Here is a 21,733-nt window from a genome sequence, read left to right as displayed (position 1 = left end):
TGAGATTTTTTTTAAAGTCTAAAAAACCCCAACAAGTTGCCAACAGAAAATAGAAAATTGGAGTTGCAGGATATCAAATTAAGTTTGTAATTCCATCTTTCCAAACAAAAAAGTTTATCCATGGGTGATTTTAATGGTCAATTATATCAAATCCATAAAAACATAACTAATAAAAGCATTGTTAGTTATTCTTCTGTTGCTGCAACAAAACACAATGACCAAATGAGACTGAGAGAAGGAAGAGTTTATTTTGCTCACATTTCCAGAGGGAGAATCCACAATGCTTGGGGAGGTATGGCAGCAGGCATGCAGAGTAAAAAGCTGACAGATTACATCTTCAACCACACACACGCACACCAAGTGGAGAGAGGCACCTGGGTGTGGGTCAGTGGTATGAACTCTTGAAGCTCACTCCCAGTGACTTACTTTCTTCAGCAGTCCTATACTACCTCCCCAAACAGCCCCACCAACTGAGGACCAAGTGTTAAAATGTCTACTATAGGTAGACATTCATTTAAACTGCCACAAAGAAATATACAAACTTTCATAAAAGGGAAGAGGAAGAAACAATTGCAAACTAATTTATGAGACAATGCAGTCTTTGTTAGATATTCATGTCTGCTGGAGTGGCAGGGAAAACCTTCTCTGCCAGACTCCTTTTGTAAACTTTGTATACGTTTTAAACTTTGTATACTTTGCTGGAAATAGTCCAGGTCCCTTCCTGAGGAGTTCCAACATGGAGTCTGGGCAGCCTCAAGTTTTGCCTCTTGGATCCCCCCAAATCTTACTCTAGGTGCCCCCTTTTCATCTTTTCAGCTCCCTTGGGTGCTACCCCCTGAGTTCACTGAGGGGGTGCTTGGATCTTCACGTTGTGCTGCTGGCCTCTCTACACCTCCAGACAGCAGCACCCCAGGACTCCAAAGCACTGAGGCTAAATCTCCACAGCCCAGGGACCTGAGATTAGATGCCCAGAGTAACTGAGAAACGGAAGCCACAGAGAAAGCAGCAGCACCTGCCTCAGTTATGGCTGCTGCTGACAGGGAACTGGGAGGGAAGGAGGAGTGTCCAGCTGAAACTAGTCTGTGAGCTTCCTTGCAATCTCTGTGGCAACAATGTACAAACTAGCCATTTTTCTAAGGCTTGGAGCTTTAAATGATCTGGCACTGTCAGCTAGAGACTAGGACCAGGAATCTGACCCCTTAGTATAGGTTCATAGGTTAGTTAAGGAAGGTTGTTTTGGTTAGAGCTTAGCGTTCAAACCCGTGCAAATCGCTTGAGGCATGAGTTAGTAGACCCCTCCTCCACACCTCTTTAACTGTTATAATGGTATTTCCAGTGTCTAACTGTCACAAAGGCCCTTCCCCAACACGCCAGTTGGGACCCCTTCATGCTAACTTTAGGTGAAAAGTCTGAATAAAACCCCACCAATTTCTAATTTCTCTGAAGCTCAGGACTTGAAATCCTACCAATCCTCACTCTGGAAATCTCTGCCCTAGAAATCTCCACCTAATATATATAGAGACAACCACTCCTGATTCGTCCCTTCTCTCCCAGAACGATCCCTTCAAGAAACGTCTTTTAAGAGATTTGCTGCTTGATGTGACTTTCTCATTGAAAGAAGCCAAGAAGCCCAGAAGAGAAGGAAAACATGTTAGGTTCCTAAACTCCTCAGATCAGCTGGGGATACCCTGTCTAGGAGCTGTAACGTCTTTGCTGAGGAGGCCTCCTCTCCGAGCTGTGTGGCTCCTGGGTTCCTGTGTCTCAGGATACCCTTCCATTGGAATACCTTCCCAGGCTTCTGTGTTGTGGGTTTCATGGCCACCTTCCCATCTGAGTTGGAAGGCCAACAATCTTGAATGAACTTACTCCTAGCAATGGGAGATACAGACCCTGAAGTGGCCACCTCCTGTAGCCAGGTGGGACTTCCAATGGAGGGAGAGAGACACTAAGTCACTCATAAAACCTTTGACCCAAATTTTGGCCTGCTTACAAGAAGTGTAGATATAAAGATGGAGCAGAAACTGAGGGAATGACTGGCCAAACCTGAGACCTGTCCCATGAGAGACAGCCAGCCCTGGACACTATTAATGATACCCTGCTATGCTTGCAGACAGGAGCCTAGCATAACTGTTCTCTAAAAAGCTTCATCCAGCAGGTGATGTAAACAGATGCAGAGACTCACAGCCAACCTTTAGGTGGAGCTTGTGAGCATAATGGAAGAGTTGGGGGGATGGATTGAGGGAGTTAAAGGGCTCAGGGGCACCACAAGAAAATCTACAGAGTAAACTAACCTGTGTCCATGGGGGCTTACAGAGATGGAACCATCAACCAAAGAGCATGCATGGCTTGGACCTAAGCCCTCTAACGTATGTAGCAGATATCTAGCTTGGCCTTCATGTGGGTCCACTAACAATGGGAGTAGGGGCTGTCTCTGACTCTGTTGCCTGCTTTGGATCCCTTTCCCTTAGTTGGGCTGTCTTGTCTGGCCTCAGTGGGAGAAGATGCGCTTGTTCCTGCTGCGATTTGATGTGCCAGGGTGGGTTGGTACACGTGTGGGTACCCTCTCCTCAGAGAAGGGGACGGATGAGTGAGAGAAGGGGATGTGAATGTGGGGATGGGAGGAGAGAAGGGAAGGGGGCTGTGATCAGGATGTAAAGTGAATAAATAAATTAATTAACGGGAAAAAAGAAACATGTCATTCTTCCTGGAGTCTGTAGGCTTTACAGAAACCTCTTGAGCATGGGCAGTCTGGATATCAGCAACATGCCAAACACTGCCATGAGCTAAAGATAATGGAGACCTTTAATCTTTTCTATGTTAATTTAGATCAGAAAGAACAGGAGATATGGATATATTTTTGTGAGATAATATTTACAGTGTTGGATAATAGAAAAAATAATCAGGGAATCTGGAAGAAACTTAACATTAATGAATATGAACTGCTTTAAAAGAAAACACAATGAGACTATTGAAGTCATAGCCATACAAATAATAAAACTAAGAACTTCGATCTTAAAATGAAGCATAATTTAAGTATCATTTAAGAGAAATCATATATTCATCTATGATGTCACACACCAGGAATGTTTTTTATTTTCATTTTTATTTTTGGGACTTAATCCACCTTTTCGTCATATAGGTCAGGCTGAATTTGTATTCTCCATGTAGAAGGTGACCTTGAATTCCTTATACCTTGCCTTCACCTCCAAGTGCTGGAATTACAGAAGGATTCAATCTAAAGCCTCCAACAAACTACACAAACAGTGTATAAACTAATCTATTTCCCTAAGTGAGGATATATACTTTTAAAATTACAACTGTGTTCATTAGAAGAAATGCACATTCTTTAGGAAAGACTACTGCTAATTCAATCAGGAACATGAAGTAACTGATGTAAAATGTTCAGTAACAGAATTGCAAAAATGCTTATACAGTAAGCAAACCAACAAACAACACTTTTTAAACTAGTAGGAAAAAAGGAAAAAGACCACAATAAATATTATTACCAAATTTTTAAAAATGCAAAAGCAAAAGGAACAGAATTATACAGCGAGTAAAATGTGAAGTTTCACATGCCGAAAATACTTGGGAAGGACGGATTATCTCCTGGTTGCCCACCAGTGTTTTGGTCTAGAATACTAGAAAACACTGGCTTCAAGAACTTGAACTCATTACTCTGAGAGTCTCCTGTCAGACACACCTCATACTGGTAGCTCTGGGACAAGGTTCCTGCATTGCTAACGTCCACCAGGTGGGCAGGAAAGTGTCCGTCAGGCACAGAGCAGACACCGAGAGAAGCTGCCCTGGCCCTCCTGCACAGCCTCACCCCTACGAACAGCAGCACAGACAAGAGGAACAGTGAAGACACAGATGCCAAGGCAATAACCAGGTACAGCGTGAGCTCATCTTCATCACCTTGTGCGGTATCGCGCGCCACCTCTGGCAGAGGCAGGTAGGGCTGGGAGAAGCCATCCACCACCAGCACATGCAGAGTGACGCTGGTAGAGCGCTGGGGCTCACCATTGTCCTTGACCAGCAGCAGCAGCCTGTGCTTGGTTGCATCGCGCTCACTCAGCAGCCTGGTGGTGCGCACCTCGCCATTGTGAGCCCACACGCTGAACAGCCCAGGCTCCGTGGTCTTGAGCAGCTGGAAAGACAGCCAGGCATTTTGGCCAGAGTCGCGGTCCACTGCCACCACCTTGGTGATCAGGTAGCCAGGTTCTGCCACTCTAGGCAGCAGCTCTGTGCAGGGCGCAGAGGCGTTCTGCAGCGGGTAGAGCACGAAGGGCTCATTGTCGTTGTCGTCCAGAACCAGCACGCGCACCAGCGCCTGGCTGCTGAGTGCAGGTGAGCCTTGGTCTGTGGCGCCCACTCGGAATTCGAAGGCCTGCAGGGCCTCATAGTCCAGCGCCCTGAGCGCGAACAGCTGCCCGTTTTCTGCATTGATGGAGATGAGTGAGGCAAGGGCCAGCTGTTGGTCGTAGGGTGGCATCAGTGAGTAGGTGATGTGGGCATTGGAGCCAGAGTCTGAGTCTGTGGCGCTGATGGTGCCTATGTGCAGGGCGGGGCTGTTGTTCTCGCGGACAGACAGGGTGTAAGAGGTTTGAGTGAAGGCAGGGGCGTTGTCGTTGATGTCTGACACCTGCACTGTTATGGTGTGCTGAGTTGTGAGCCTAGGTGTGCCCATGTCGCTGACTGTGACGGTGATGTTGTACTCATCTTTGCTTTCTCTGTCCAGTGCTCCTTCTGTCATAAGTCTATAGAAGTTCTCAACGGAAGGTTCCAGCGTAAAGGGAACACCATGCTGGATTGAACAAACTGTTCTTCCATTTTCCCCAGAGTCTCGGTCCCGAACCCGAAACAGAGCCACTTCTGTCTCTGGTGAATTTTCTGGGATGGGGCTGGTGAGCGATGATATAGTTAGTTCCGGGTAATTATCGTTGACATCCACCACCTGAATAGAAACAGAGCATTTCCCAGAAAGCCCTCCGCCATCGGATGCCTCTATATCTACTTCGTATGAAGAGGTTGTCTCAAAGTCTAGTGTTTTAACCAGCCGAACTTCTCCTGACAGGGCGTTTAGCGCAAATGTTTTGCTCATCTCTTGAGAACTTTGAAAAAGAGAGTATGAGACCTCCCCGTTTGTCCCACTATCCAAATCCTTAGCCGAGACCTTAGCAACCACGGAACCCACTGGGCTGTTCTCTGGGACTTGCACCTGATAGAACGCCTGTGAAAATTCTGGGGCGTTGTCATTGGTATCCATGACAACAATACGGATTTGTGAGGTGCCAGTCCTGGGCGGAGACCCGCCATCCAGCGCTGTCAGAGTTAATCTGAACTCAGCTTGCTCCTCGCGATCAAGTTCTTTGTCCAGCACCAGCTCTGGGTATTTCCGCCCGTCACCTCGCTTGCGGATGGATACGTGGAAATGAGAATTGGTACTAACGTTATAGTTCTGAATGCTGTTATTGCCCACATCCAAATCCTGAGCGTTTTTAAGAAAAAACGCTGTGCCCACAGGGCTGTTCTCTATGATTCTCACAGTCATTTCTCTTTCAGGAAACTCAGGAGAATGATCATTTATGTCTCCCACCCGTAGCTCAGCTCTAAATATCTCCAGTGGTTTTTTTAGTAACACCTGGAAAGGAGTGACACAGGGCTCAGTGGGGCCACACAGCTCCTCTCGGTCCAGTTTTTCATTTAACATTAGCTTCCCAGTCTGTAGATCAAGCTGCAAGCGTGCTTTGTTATCCTCAAACACTACCTGGGCTCCTCGAGCAGATAGCTCCGCAACTCCCAGCCCTAGGTCCTTGACTAGATCCGCCAGAAAAGTGCCACTAGGTGTTTCCTCCAACACAAAGTAGCGGCGGGGTTCCCAGCCCGCAGCAGCAGCCACTCCCAGTAAGAGAAAGGTCAATAGAACTTGCCTTTGTCGGTGCTCCCTTCCAATATTCATCTTGTTTCCACACCCAGGGTACAAGGACACCTAGACAGTGGTCAGTCTGTCAGTTAATAGCCTGTTCCAACGTGTGAATCAGGAGCATTCTCCGGAGACTCAATGGTTTTGGGCTCTGCTTTAGTCTTTTCGGCTAGAGATCTGATAAAGAAAGCGGTTTTCCCCCCTTTCCGTGGGCGTCCTTTTCCTAAGCCTTAGCCTACAGCGCCACCATGCGTTGATTTTGCTTCTCAGCCTATCGCTACACCGGTCCAGTCTTTCTATCCTGTTTGGTTGTCAGAGGCTTGCAAATAAATTTAATCACTAAATAACATGATTTTAATTATCCAATACCGCAACCAACAACAAAGAATTCTTGTTGTCAATGTGCCAGATTATGAAAAATACACGCATAAACAGCCCAGACAAGTTACTATTTTTAAGAAACCCTGCTGTCTGTGTTGGGGTACTCCAGGAGAAACTGAGAAATGAAAACAAAACAAAACAAAACAAAAAAAACCCATAGTACTGATTGACCAGTCACCCTGTAAAATTAGTAACATATAGCCATGCAATTTATTAAAAGATTCTCAGCAAAAAGTGGGGTTAAATACCTCTGGGTTTTTTTTTTTTTTTTTTTTTTTTTTTTGTGATTTTATGTTTCCTAGGTACTAGAACTGTCGTTTCTATTGGTTGAGTTTTGCAGATTAAAAAAATTCTACACGTTTGTTACAGTTTATTATATACTTTCTACATATAATTAGGAACTTAAAATTTTATACAACTTTTCAATACTGGGAAAACTCATATCAAAGCACCTCTTGCCCCATTTTTCACTTTGTTTTTTCATCGAATATAGTTGATTACTTTCTTTGTATAATCTGCAAGTGCTGCAGTGTTGATTGCTTCACTGTTGCACACAAATATCTAAAATAATCCTTAGGACAAAGAAAATGCTCAGTAAATATTTGCTTAATTTATCATAGAATAAAACACAAAATTGTGTGGATTCTTTCCTATGGGAGATGCTTCTTGCTTTGTTGGGATCCTAGCTCATTTTATAATAAGCAGAATAAAGAAGACAGCACTTTCCTAGGTACCATTTCTTTATACATTTTTAATAGTGACTTGAAATAACACAGAGTGCTCTAAACCATCTTTTCACTAGAGGAAAAATACTGTGGCTTGTCCTAATTAAAAAGAGTCTTGAGGCTAGCTCTGAACTCAAGGTTACTACCACTCTAGTCTTCAGAAACTCTCCATTTAGATAGAAGCTTTGCATGTCCTTTTCATGCTGTGGGTATAGTTTGCAAACCCTTTGATTATGTTATATTCACATGAAAGTTTCAATAAAAATATAAAATTAACAGGTATATCTAGCAACTCAGGCAAGGATATCTAAATAATGTGTTTAAAGCAAATAAATGAACAAATCTTGACTGAGCTGCACTTAGAGACATTTATTACAAGAGCATAAATTAGTTCTCTGTTCCCTAACCCCAACCCAATAGTGAAGGCAGACTTGTCAATGACTGACAAGAAAGTCCTCAACAAAATTGCTTGTTTGGTATGTCATTTCTTTAGTCTTTCAGGGGTTTGACAGTTGATACATCATCAAAAGATGATAATCACTTTTTTGGGTAACTTTCCTAACAGAAAGAATAGAATAAATTTTGTTTCTAAAGTATTTTAAACCTAACAAGGACCACACTGGCTCATCTTAGATTAGCAATGCCCATCACTCCATCCAATTGTATGAAATCATAGAGAGACCTGAATTGTACAAAACAAATGCATCTTTGATACTATGCATATGCTGAAGAGAGTTTCAGAAAATGTGAGGTGGGCTGGACAGATGTCACAGGAGGGATCTAGCTTTTTACAAGTTTTGAGATAATCTATAAGCATTGGATGAACAGTTGTATGTTCATATTAAGACAATAAAAGCCCTGGCATTTCAGAGAAATTGTCATTTTCTGTCAATACTGCTGTACAAGAAACCCATGCATTTTCAGACACTCTAAATATTCTAGATAGGAAGGCATAATGTTAGATTAGACAGAAGTTATACCAATAATCTATTACATTTGTACTGCATTCATCTTCAAAACATCAAACCTTTCAAAAATGTTTCTGGACAACAATCAAATAGAATTAAGGTGAGAATTTTCAGATCAATAATGATTTATGATGAGAATTTGACAAGTTGAAGAGACTGACTTGTGAGTAAAGTTTTCTGTCTTCATCAGGAAGCGATTTTTTAAAAAAGAGAAAAAAAAGAGAAAAAAAAAAAAAGAGGCCAATCTGTAATTAGGAATTAGGAAACTAAAGGTAAAACGTTAGAAATTCCTTATGAAGATAAAACAATAGCAAACAAGAATGTTTAGAAAGAGTTCATGCAGAATCATCAGAAAAGTCAACCAATTGTTAGTTGTATCCAAAACCATTCATAGAGGTGGGATTTTCTTTCACACAATTCACAGCCCTCTCATGATTGGGAGACACAGACGTTAGGAACTGAAAATCTTTGGAATCCAACATTCCGTTCAGACACACCTCATACTGATAGCTCTGGGACAGGGTTCCTGTACCACCAAAATCCACCAGTTGGCCAGGAAAGTGTGCCTCAGGCATAGAGCAGCCACCCAGAGAAGCCGCCCTGGACCTCCTGCACAGCCTCACCCCCACGAACAGCAGCACAGACAAGAGGAACAATGAAGACACAGAAGCCAAAGCAATGACCAAATACAGCGTGAGCGCATCTTCATCACCTTGTGCGGTATCGCGCGCCACCTCTGGCAGAGGCAGGTAGGGCTGAGAGAAGCCATCCACCACCAGCACCTGCAGAGTGACGCTGGCAGAGCGCTGGGGCTCGCCATTGTCCTTGACCAGCAGCAGCAGCCTGTGCTTGGTTGCATCGCGCTCACTCAGCAGCCTGGTGGTGCGCACCTCGCCATTGTGAGCCCACACGCTGAACAGCCCAGGCTCCGTGGCCTTGAGCAACTGGAAAGATAGCCAGGCATTCTGGCCAGAGTCACTGTCCACAGCCACCACTTTGGTGACCAGGTAGCCAGGCTCAGCAGCCCTGGGTAGCAGCTCTGTACAGGGCGCAGAGGCGTTCTGCAGGGGGTAGAGCACGAAGGGCTCATTGTCGTTGTCGTCCAGCACCAGCACGCGCACCAGCGCCTGGCTGCTGAGCGCAGGAGAGCCTTGGTCTGCAGCACCTACATGGAACTCAAAGGCTTGCAGGGCCTCATAGTCCAGCGCCCTAAGGGCGAACAGCTGCCCGTTGTCTGGATTGATGGAGACCAACGAGTCGAGGAACAGCTGTGGGTCATGGGGCGGCAGCAGAGAGTAGATGATGTGGGCATTGGAGCCTGAATCCGAGTCTGTGGCGCTGATGGTGCCTATGTGCAGGGCGGGGCTGTTGTTCTCGCGCACAAACAGGGTGTAGGAAGGCTGAATGAAGGCAGGAGCGTTGTCGTTGATGTCAGACACCTGCACTGTTATGGTGTGCTGGGTTGTGAGCCTAGATGTGCCCAGGTCACTGACTGTGATGGTAATGTTGTACTCATCTCTGCTCTCTCTGTCCAGTGGACGCTCTGTTACTAGAGTGTAGAAATTTTTGAAAGTAGGTTTCAAGAGAAAAGGGAGTACGTCTTGAATTGAGCACATCATTCTCCCGTTTTCTCCAGAGTCTTGGTCTCGTAAACTGAAAACAGCGACCGCCATCTCTGACAAACAGTTCTCCGGGATGGGGCTCATAAGAGACGCAATGACTATTTCTGGTGGGTTGTCATTCACGTCCGTAACCTGAACCGTAATGGCTGATTTTCCAGAGAGACCGCCACCGTCATTGGCTTGAACATTTATGGTGTAAGACTGAACTATCTCAAAATCTAGGAGCGCTTTCAAACGGACTTCACCAGAAATTGGATGGATTTCGAATGTTTTCCGTACATCTCTAGAGCTGTGAGAAAGCAAGTAAGATATCTCTCCGTTTATTCCCGAATCCAAATCTGTAGCAGACACCTTGGTTACCAGTGAGTCCACGGGACTGTTCTCTGGCACTTGAACCTCATACAGGGTTCTTTCAAACTCAGGGGCATTGTCATTGACATCCAGAACCACAATTTGAATCAGTGCAGTCCCTGACCTGGGCAGGGCCCCACCGTCCACAGCTGTCAATATTAAACTAAATGAAGCTTCCTTTTCTCTGTCCAGAGATCTATCCAGCACCAACTCTGGGTATTTTCTTCCTTTACCACTGTCTTTTAACGTAAGGTAGAAATAAGGATTGGGGCTTATTGTATAGTTTTGGACACCATTCATTCCTATATCCAAGTCCTGAGCATTATCCATTTGGAATGAAGTTCCTGGAGTAGCACCTTCTGAGATATTTAGAAATATGATTTTTTCTAAAAACGTGGGTGTATGGTCATTTACGTCTTCAACCAAAAGCTCAGCCTGGAAAAATTGCAAAGGATTTTCCAATAACACCTGGAAATGCAATATACAGGGTTCGCTGCTAGGACAAAGTCCCTCCCTGTCCAGTTTTTCATTTAGGAGCAAGTTGCCTGTCTCAAGTTCTAACCGCAAATAATGCTGGTAGTCATCAAATATAACTCTGGCCCCCCGGGCAGCCAGATCCCCCACATCCATATCTTTCATTATATTGGCTATAGAGGAGCCAGCATCCATTTCTTCTGCCACAGAATAACTCCAGGTCTCGGAAAGAACCGAGGATCCTTCCAGGAAAACAAAGAAAAGCAGCACTTGCCTTATTAGCTGAGCAGCCACCACTGGGGGCTCCATCATTCCTTAGACAAAATGGTTTCTGCTCTGCTGTTTCCACTCAGTCTCTGGCAGCTCAGAGCGTGGCTCCACTCATCCGGACCTTCGGGAATTTGTGGACTTGCAATCCGTTCTGGAGGATCTTGTGAGTGTCCCACCTTTTCAGAAAGCCTGTGTGCTGTTTTAACCAGTATTTTCACTTCCGCTTGTTAAGGGAAACCCTGAGCTGCTCTTAGGAAGCATTCTCCTGTCTTATCCTGCAGCGCCACCATGTGACTATACAGGTTGTCAGGTTTCAGCCAAAGTCAAACAAGTTTGAGACAAAATATTAATTTATCCAAGTATCTATTAATCAACCTAAATGGCATTTTCTACTGTGTTCCCATTTCCGTTTTCTGAGTTGCAGTTTTTATGACCAATGCAACAAATTACTATCTGATAAAGCTGTGGTGGTTCAAAACAGAATCCTTGTTTCAGTTTATGGTTTCTCTTTGCAGACAACTGTAAAGCTGAAGATAGTTCAAAGGACTCCCACGTCATTGACTTTACAAAAATTATCAAGAGATTCTTAGGAAAATTGAAAATGGAAACTTAGATATCTTTTCTAGGTATTAACAAATGCTCTCAGAAAAAAGCAGGAAGGGTGTGTTTATGAACTTGAAGTTGAGTCTGGTATGTGCAAACAGTTGGGGGAAGTTGGACATTTTGGGCTAGGTAAATGTTAACATTTTACTTAGGAATACTTATAGGAGACTTACCTAGCTACAGTAGAAAATAAATACCAGAAAATAAAGTACGATGTGTCTGGATTCTGACAACATATAACTGTGAAACCAAACTTCACTCTTTTGCACATCTAGAGCTTCCAATGGCATGGTTCTAAGTGTTTTATTTATCCCCTGATTTGCTTAGTAAATACTTACCAAGCATATACTTGGGATAGCAATAGTGGTAAGTATTGGGGATTTGATGATAAGCAGGCAGAAACTGTTTCCTCCATGAAAAGGAGAGAAATACAAAGACCACTAAACACGAAGCATAATGGCTGCCTTGGCGAGGAAGGCTCCTGCTAATGGAAGATCATCGTTTCAGATCGACTAACCAAAGTTTGGAAGTGGAGAAAAAGCCTTCCTGGAGGAGTATAGTCTAAGCTGATACATGTAAAATAAGAGGAAGTAATCCAAACAAAAATTAAGGGAGGGCTGGAGACATAGCTCAGTGGTAGACAGCATATGCAATGCTGGGTATCAGGGAAAGGAAAACCATGATGGTACAAATATAAAACAAGAGGTGCCTTTCAAGAGAACTGAAATAAGATCATGCTAATGACAGAAAGCCAGAGGAAAATGGAAGGTGAAATGGGAAAAGCAAGCAAATAGTTTTGAAGGCATGTCCATGGAAATGCAAGACTGTGAAAGGGTTCTGAACATAAAAGTAATATAATTAAGGTTTTATTTTTAAAGATAAATGTGTTTCAGAGTTGAGAATAAGTTGGAAAGAACTAATATAAAAAACTGGACACTGGTAATAGCTGGTTATAATAATAGAGGTAGGAGACGATACTGACCTCAAATGTAGCAATGGATTTGCACCAAAACTATGGAATAATGACAGACCGGCCACACAGGAAGAATTATAATGACGAAAAACTACTTGGTTTACAAGATTAAGAATTAAATGATATTTTTATTAACTGATGGTGTAAACACAGAAAGAAGAAAAAGAGGCATATGCATGGAGGTGGAGGGGGAATGCACTTTAGGTTTGGGGAAGAGGACATTTTAACTTAAGACCCATCTAGAGTATTTAAGAGTTTAAGGTGACCATGGAGCATCCTTGTAGTTGCACATCTGAACTTCCATTAATGAAACTAGGGCAACAAGCGAGTTTCAAGGACAAACACTAGAATTTGTTGATATGAAATGTTTGAGACCTTTCAAGAAAAATAATAAAACACTACCTAAAGATGTTTGAATTTGCGATTTATTGGGGCTGTAGCTCAGTAGTACAGCACTTATCTTTGCATGTCCAAGGACTTTTTCTTTGTATTTGTACTCATTTCTGGAGGGTCCTCTTGGGGATGGGGAATAAAGTGAGTAAGAGGACCAGAAGAGAGGAGAGAGTACACAGCCATAAGAGACTGTTGTCTCTAGAATGTACTTGTGGCCATAGGTTAAACGTTCTGGAGTAGAAATGAATGTGGATTCAGGCCTGATGGTACCCAATCATAATCCCAGCATTCCAGAGGCCAAAGCATGGGGATCACCAGTTTGAACTCAGCCTGGGCTGCAAAGTGAGACTTTATCAGGAGAGGAGGAGAGAAAGAATGTTGTTAGAGGCTACAGACAGAGATAAGCCAACCCCCAGACCCACATTTGTGGCAAGGCATGGGTCAATAAAGAGAAAGATGTCTTCACACCATGTTTTCCCTGTAATCTTTATTAATTTAAAACTAAAATGATACCAAGTTTGTTTGATTTTCTTCTTGATGACTTTTACAAAAGCTGGATAGAAGGGTTTTTCTAATTTCTTTCAGCACATTGAAGTTCTCTTATTTTCCATTGCTTCTACTGAGAAAGACAAATTAGACTGGACAGTGTAATTGTCATGAGTTGAAGTTAAATTTCTTGTTCCTGTGATTTTTAAATTAATATTTCTCTTTGTCTTTGGTTTTCTAAAATTTGACTATGATGTTTATAGACATGAACATTTCTGTAATGTATTTTTAAAAAGATTTACAGCAATCTCTTGGATTTATTTGATGATGTTTTCATCAATTGTAGAAGTTCCCCAGTCTTTATTTCTTCAAATATTGCTCTAGTTAAAATTTGCTCATCTTTATTGCTGTGCAGTGGTAGCACATGTCTTTAATCTAGAACTCAGGAGGCAGAGGCAGGCAGATCTCTGACTTCGAGCCCAGCCTGGTCTACAGAGAAAGTTCAAGGACAGCCAGAGCTACACAGAGAAACCTTGTCCTGAAAAACAAACAACAAACAAAAATTCTCATCTTTCCTTTCGAATGTATGTTGAATCCTTTTTTACTCTGTGTTTTAAATAATCTCCTCTTGTATTTTCATCACATTAACTTTCTGAGTTGCAGTGCTCGAGAAATCTTCCTGGATGTGTGGATGCGGAAGAGCTGGCGGGCTGGCCAACTCAGCTACCACCCAGGACCAGATCCAACCCAGATTTGAGTTGGCCCTCCCAACATCTATCCTATCTACGAACCTCTGGAGCATGTGAAGGGGCCAGTCTTGCAGATTCAAAGCTTCAGGATCCCCATGACACAGGCCAACAACAGGATATCAGAGAGGAGTCCCCAGGAGGATCCGGTATTGAGAGTGTAGCCAGAATCCTTGAACTAGAGCAGTGACCGATTGCAATGAACATTTGCAAGTAAAGAGTGTGGACAAAAGGTATACTGTGGGACATAATGCAGTTCCCCTTAAGAGATTTTTCTTATTATGCTTTATTTTCTTTTGGGAGGGTTGCAAGGTCAGAGGATGGATGTGAAGGGGTGGGGGAGATGACTGGGATTGGGGTGCATGAAGTAAAATTCACAAAGAATCAATAAAAAGTTTAATTTTTTAATTAATGTGTTTTTTATTAGGGAAACTTAATTTTGTCTTTATCTAATATGTCATTTTAATATTGATGTGTCTGTGTGGGGGATATATACACGTGTGAGTGCAGGTGCTGGCAGAGGTCAGAAGAGGGCGTCAGCTTCCCTGAGGCTGGAGCTGAGGTACCAGGCATGGGTATCAGGAATGGAATTCCCACTCTTAATGTCTGTACCAATCTCTCTAGCCCCCGTCCATTGTATTTTACACAGGTTTGCTTGTTTGTTACCTGTATATTTTTCACTTTAACTTCCATTTCAACTAACATGGTTAGTATTTTGTGGGTTTCCTGATCATGACAATAATTTTACATTCTTTCAAATTATTTTGTTTCCTTCTGGCACTTACTCATGGCTTGATGTTCCCTGGGTATGCAGTTGTCAAGAGTATTAAAAGTGAAAAGCAACAGAGTAAGTAATCTATGCCTAGGGTATAATTTATTTTATATAAATCCGCATTTGATTTTTATCAGAACCTAAGTCAGTGATAGCTAATTAAATTTAAGGCAAGTTCAAGGCTGACATTTCACACAGGGGTGGATGTATTTCCAGTTTACTCTCTGTGTTGGATAATAGGAAGGGCTTCTGTAAATGTTCCAGTTTGTTAGGGTTTGATCCCTAGTCTATAGATTGCTGCCACGAAGGCTTGAATTTCCCAAGATTCTAGATGGTCCTAGAAAAAAATATCCACTTTATAATTACCTATTTCTCTACAGTTCAACATGAAATTCAAGCCTATGGTGTTTAATAGCTAATTGTTTCCAGTGAAATGAGAGGCCAACGTAAATTACATTTACTTTTGAGAGGAATTACAAAAATGTATCTGCATGCTAGCCTTCTACGCACACCACACTGTAGCTATCAACATCTCTGTCTATAATACTCCTTTAAACTGTCCATCTACAGACTGGAGAGCCTATAATTTGTGAAAAAAATTAAGCATTTATCAATCATTTATCAATACATAAATACTTTGTGCCTATCTGAGAGAGACCACAAATATTATTAATATTTTATAATATTACTTGCACTTCTTGTGCATGCTGAAAATTGAACTCTGGGCATTCAAAGTTCTCAGTGTGCACAGATTCCCGTGTTTACTCTTTTTTTCTGGGAGTTGAGAGTGAAGCCAAGGCCTGGTACCTACCTGCTGGGCCTACACAACTAGACATGATAGTTATGCGTTTCATTCTTAATTTTAAGCTCTATTGGGTTCTTTTTGAGACAGGGTCTCAGTCTGCAGTGTGGCACGGTCTTGAATTCATTACATAGCACGGTTGTCCTGTGACTTATGATGGCCCTCATGCCACAGTGTGTCAAGCTCAGGGATTGCAATCCTAAATCCCCACCCTGCTTCTTTTAATTTTTTGGAAACATGTCTCACAAAGCTCAGGCTGGCATCACACTCCTGGCTTTCCCGTCTCTTAAATTACAGAAATACCAGCATACCAGATTCTACTTTTTCTTTATTAAGGAAAACTCTTACTGATTAGCCCAGGCCAATCTTGAACTGATTATTCTCCTTCCCCAACTGCCTAACTGTTGGGATTATACATTAATCTTCCCATATTTGCTTATATTTAATTAGTGATCAGGAAAAGTAACTCTGTCACTTTAACACTTTAAAAATCTTTATTTCAGGGGCTGGGGAGATGGCTCAGGAGTTAGGAGCACTGGCTGCTCTTCTGTGTTCAATACTCAGCACCCACGTGGCAGCTCACACCTGTCTGTAACTCCATTTCCAGGGGAATCTGACACCCTCACACAGAGAAATGTGCAGGTAAAATACCAGTACACATAAAATAAAACAATAGATCATTTAAAACTATTTCATTGGGTGGTGTCAGTGAATGCCTTCAATCCCAGCACTCAGGAGGCAGAGGCAGGCAGATCTCTGTGAGTTTAGGCCAGCCTGGTCTACAGAGTGAGTTCAAGGACAATCAAGGCTACACAAAGAAACCCTATCTTGAAAAACCAATAAAAATTTTTTAAAATAAATAATTAAGTAAATATTTATTTTGATCACTAGGAAGGCTTTATCCATTCTTTTATTTTATAAGACTGCTTTACTTAGGACAAGATCATGAACTACTGTCTGCTTTAGCAAAACACGATACAGAATACCACAAAATTTAACCAAGCAAATATGGTGTATTTAAAGACAAGAAAACAGTTGCATCAAGACCTATAATGTTTTGAGAACTAGAAAGTGTCATTAGAAAATAAAGAAGGGGGGGTACAATACTTAAGAAATCAGTATTTAATGCAGTCACATTAACAAAAACCAATTCTTGAAAACACTATGAAACAAAGACCTCTACTACTGAATACAGAAGGGCAACATAAAAAAAACTTTATCAGATGAAATAATCTAATAGTGAATACTATAAATGATCTAACATAATTTCTACCCAGATGCAACAACATTTAAAATCTCTGTCTGCAAGGCTTTAATAGCATATTGGAGTAACTTTTGTGTATGGTTAATGTTTGCTCCTTTTTAGTTCCTCCCTTCCCTCCCTCCCTCTCTGGCTTTTGCTGTAGATCCACCGAGGGCTGCCTGTTTGTGGACTTCTCTTGGTATTACAGCAATCACCAGCTCAAAAAATTCACTCTAACTACTTTAGTCAGCATTTCCATTGCTGTGTCTTGCATAACAAGCAGCAGAACCATTCACACAACACTTTGACAAAATAAACAAGACAAAAAATGCAGGTTGTTATTTTTGCATCGCTATAATCCCAATAAAGATTTTCAAAGCAACTCTGAGAAAAACATGTGAAATGAAAATGCATGCATCAGTAAAACCTAAACTCCATTACAAGGTAAGAAAAGAAAAAGCATTTGCAATCTTGTCAAGAGAAAGAAAATATTAAGAGGATTTTTTTCTATTGAATATTAAATCCAAGGCTATTCCGAAAGTTCTCCTTTTCCTGCATATTAGAACCAGGATCCTGGAGTTGAAGGCTGGGGATGACTGGCTTCAGGAATTTGAATTCATTTGTTCCAGTGCCTCCAGTCAGACACACCTCATACTGGTAGCTCTGGGACAGGGTTCCAGTGTGTGTAATGTCCATCAGATGTTCAGGAAAGTGGCCTTCAGGCACAGAGCAGCTGCCCAAAGAAGCTGCCCTGACCCTCCTGCACAGCCTCACCCCCACGAACAGCAGCACAGACAGGAGGAAGAATGAAGACACAGAAGCCAAGGAAACGACCAGGTAGAGTGTTAGTGAGTCCTCTTCGAGCTCTGGGTCGCGTGCCACCTCTGGCAGAGGCAGGTAGGCCTGAGAGAAGCCATCCACCACCAGGACATGCAATGTGACACTAGCTGACCGAGGAGGCTCACCATTGTCCTTGGCCAGAAGAAGTAGCCTATGCTTGGTTGCATCGCGCTCGCTCAGCATCCTGGTGGTGCGCACCTCGCCATTGTGAGCCCACACGCTAAACAGCCCAGGCTCCGTGGCCTTGAGCAGCTGGAAAGACAGCCAGGCATTTTGGCCAGAGTCACGATCCACTGCCACCACCTTGGTGATCAGATAGCCAGGCTCAGCAGCCCTGGGTAGCAGCTCTGTGCAGGGCGCAGAGGCATTCTGCAGCGGGTAGAGCACAAAAGGCGCATTGTCGTTGTCGTCCAGCACCAGCACGCGGACCAGGGCCTGGCTGCTGAGTGCAGGTGAGCCTTGGTCTGTGGCGCCCACAGGAAACTCAAAGGCCTGCAAGGACTCGTAGTCTAGCGCTCTGAGTGCGAACAGCTGCCCGTTTTCTGCATTGATGGAGATAAGTGAGGTCAAGGCAAGTTGTGGGTCATTGGGTGGCAGCAGCGAGTAGGTGATGTGGGCATTGGAGCCAGAGTCTGAGTCTGTGGCGCTGATGGTGCCTATGTGCAGGGCGGGGCTGTTGTTCTCGTGAACAAACAGGGTGTAGGAGGTTTGGGTGAAGGCAGGGGCGTTGTCGTTGATGTCTGAGATCTGCACTGTTATGGTGTGCTGGGTTGTGAGCCTGGGTGTGCCCAGGTCGGTGACTATGAGGGTAATGTTGTACTCATCTTTGCTCTCTCTGTCCAGTGCTTTTTCAGAAAGTAGAGTGAAAAAGTTCTTGAAAGTGGGTTTCAGGATAAATGGGAGGTCATCCTGAATGGAGCAGAGAACCCTTCCGTTGTCCCCAGAATCTTGATCTCGGACACTGAATAGAGCAACGAGGGTTTCTGAAGCATTCTCTGGAATTGTCTTCGTAAGTGACGATATGGTCACTTCTGGTGCATTGTCGTTTATATCTAATACTTTAACTAAAAGAGTGCACTTTGCTGAAAGGCCTCCACCATCTGTTGCTTGGATATTTACAGAATAAGATTGTATTACTTCAAAATCCAGTAGTGATCTCAAGTTGACTTCCCCAGATGTTGGGTTGATTTCAAAGTTTTTTCTAATATCTTCTGATGCATGCAAAAACGAATATGATACTTTTCCATAATTTCCCATATCTAAATCTTTAGCAGAGATGGCCATAATACTGGAGCCAACTGGTGTGTCCTCTGGGACCTGCACCTCATAGAAACTCTGAGCAAATTCAGGAGCATTATCATTGATGTCCAAGACCTTTATGAGAACCAATGTTGTTCCAGACCTGGGTGGAGATCCACCATCCAAAGCTGTAAGTGTCAATCTAAGCTCAGATTCCTCCTCATGATCTAAAGGTCTGTCTAGAACCAGCTCCGGATATATCTTTCCATCACCACTGTCATGAATTTTAACACTGAAATGAGAGCTGGGGCTAATGCTATAGTCCTGGAGACTGTTGCTTCCTATGTCCAGATCTTGTGCATTCTCAATTAAGAACGTAGCTCCAACAGTTGTGCTTTCTGATATTTTAATCATTATTTCCCTGTCTAAGAATGTAGGGGAGTGATCATTTATATCTCTGACATGCAGCTCAGCTCGATAGAACTGTAAAGGGTTTTCCAGTACCACTTGAAAAGGCAGCACACAGAGCTGGGTGGAGCCACACAGCTCTTCTCGGTCCAGTCGCTCACTCAGAAGCATATCACCAGTGAGTAAATTAAGGAGTAGATGGTTTTTATTATCATCTGACACTATCCTAGCATCCCTGGAGGACAGCTCCGCAACCCCCAGCCTTAAATCCCTTGCCAGATTAGTTACAAAAGAGCCTATTTCTGTTTCTTCTGCTACAGAGTAGCGCAGAGATTCAGTACTCGCCTGAGACAATCCCAGCAAAACAGTGAAAACCAAGACTTGCCTTTTCTGCAGGACGAGTGCCCTTCCGGTTCCCATGGTTACTTCAGGCAACTTCTTTTATTCCAAAATTCAAATTCAGTTCCAGTTTTGAGAGATGAAGGTCCGATATTTCTAGTGAAAAACCTTGGCAGCTCTGTCCGTGAAGCTCCTGTAATACCTCCCTTCTCAATGGATTGGCTGTTCTCTGGTCTTCTGGATAGTGGAGCCCACAGGGAGAGCTATGCACTGTTTCATCTTATCCTATAGCGCCACCATGTGTTTCTGTGGATTTTTTCATTTTATATTTTTCTCCTAAAAATGTGTGACTACATCTATCTAGAATATTCAAAAGCAAATTTCACATAGATTAAATTTATCTCCAAATATTCACTAATTATTTCTAATTAGCAATACCTTTGAAATATAGTTACGATATCATTACCACAATAGACATATAGAAATGATTCTTGGATATAACTTACAACTCAGTCTGTTTAAGGTGTTCTCAGTTTTCTACAAAATGTCTCATGTTGTTGGTTTGTTTGAAGTAGAATCCAAAGTTCATACTTGCTATGAAATTATTAGTGATTTGAATGCCCAACTAAAAAAGATGATCCACTAAAGTGCCTCAAAATAAGTAAATAATATTATTTAGTAGTTACAAATATTTACCTCCAGTCTGGTAAATATTTTTGGGGTGAGTTCATTATATAATTGTAACACCATTTCAACACACACACACACACACACACACACACACACACACACACACACCAGGAAAAAAACATACTACTTTTTTGGTAGTAGTTAACTTAATATATGGGAACATTAGACTCCTTGTTTTTAGCATTAAAAAAATTAGTAAGGTGTGGTTGCTCACACCTTTAATCGAAGCAGTTGAGAAGCAGAAGCAAGGGGATCTGTAAGACTTTAAGGTCATCCTGGTCTACATGGTGAGCGCCATGCCAGTGAGAGCTGTGGAGGGAGACTTTGTCTGAAAACACATACACACATATGCATACACACATATCCACATACATATGGGAAGATACAACACAATAAGAGGATCTTTTTATGGAGCTTGCTGGCAATAAAAATTTATTAGCTAGCAATAAAGACATAAGGATGCATAGGTAAAGAGTAATAGAAACATCTAGAGGAGACATATAACTGTCACCTAGGAGATGGATAATGTTTAGGAACACAGAATCCTGGTTCTGCCACTCACACTCTACAGATACGGACAAAGTATGTACCTTTGTTTCCTGGTAGTGTATTCTTTGTCACAGAAATTAATGAGTTGGCATTTTCAAAACAACCAGAAAGGACTAACTAAATGTTTATTAAGAGAAAACAACTAGAACATTTTATAAGGTTGGTTGGTTACTTCTATGTAAGCATGAGAGCCCCCAAAGTCTTGGTTACTCTACACTAGAGAAAGGAGACACACAACTTCTTCCAGAAATAGAGAAGTCTTGATGCTCATGTATCTGGAAAAGCCTGAAGCAACAAGAGAATCACCTTGACCCTCTGCTTTGTCTGCTGTTCTGTCTGTGGAATTCTCTGCCTGGGAAGTGTATCAAAGACCCAGCTTACTTGGGTCTATCCTCCATAGAGGATACAGCTATCCTCCATTGCTTTGAGCATTTTTGTTGAAATAGAGACATCATAGCATCTCACACATCTGAGGTATACAGTTTAGTGGTTATTCTTATATTTGCAGAACTGCACAACTATTGGCATTACTTCTAGTTCAAAATGTTTTCATTATCTCTCATATAAATTGGACTCAACTAGTCTCCATTCCTACACTCCTTCCCAACCATAGACAACCACCAAAAACACCTTTATCACCACAGATTGTTTGTTTTGATTATTTTGTATAGACAGAATTATAGAATGTGTAACTTAAAAATAAACAAGTTTCTTTCATCCAGCATAGCACTTTTGAGAGAACACCAAATCCTAACCAGGAATCCCAAGGCATATAAAAACTAGCACAATATATTTGAGATTGCCTATGGTGAGTGTGCTGGCTAGTTTATGTCAACTTGTCACAGGCTAGAATCATTGGAGAGGAGGGAGCCTCAACTGAGAAAATGACTCCATAAGATGAGGCTGTAGACATTTTCTTAGTTAGTTATTGATGGG

At 42.5% G+C, this 21,733-nt stretch overlaps 3 protein-coding genes across 3 annotated transcripts; all 3 read right to left on the bottom strand.

Annotated features, from left to right (window-relative positions):
- Nucleotides 1-3,171: 3,171 nt before the first annotated feature.
- LOC127204196 (protocadherin beta-15-like) lies at nt 3,172-6,073 on the bottom strand. The gene has a single exon (XM_051163130.1). The coding sequence runs from the start codon at nt 5,957-5,959 to the stop codon at nt 3,569-3,571; it is 2,391 nt and encodes a 796-aa protein (XP_051019087.1). The 5' UTR covers nt 5,960-6,073; the 3' UTR covers nt 3,172-3,568.
- Nucleotides 6,074-8,336: 2,263 nt separating this feature from the next.
- On the bottom strand, nt 8,337-10,844 carry LOC127204197 (protocadherin beta-18-like). The gene has a single exon (XM_051163132.1). It carries the CDS (start codon nt 10,754-10,756, stop codon nt 8,366-8,368), a length of 2,391 nt encoding a protein of 796 aa, XP_051019089.1. The 5' UTR covers nt 10,757-10,844; the 3' UTR covers nt 8,337-8,365.
- A 5,892-nt stretch (nt 10,845-16,736) lies between these two features.
- On the bottom strand, nt 16,737-20,229 carry LOC127204189 (protocadherin beta-14-like). Its single transcript, XM_051163122.1, has one exon. The coding sequence runs from the start codon at nt 19,637-19,639 to the stop codon at nt 17,240-17,242; it is 2,400 nt and encodes a 799-aa protein (XP_051019079.1). The 5' UTR covers nt 19,640-20,229; the 3' UTR covers nt 16,737-17,239.
- Nucleotides 20,230-21,733: the final 1,504 nt, after the last annotated feature.

This window comes from Acomys russatus, chromosome 20 (genome assembly GCF_903995435.1).
Source record: "Acomys russatus chromosome 20, mAcoRus1.1, whole genome shotgun sequence".
Lineage (NCBI taxonomy): Eukaryota > Metazoa > Chordata > Mammalia > Rodentia > Muridae > Acomys > Acomys russatus.
Note: the sequence above shows the minus strand (reverse complement) of the source record. Positions and strands in the feature narration are given on the sequence as shown.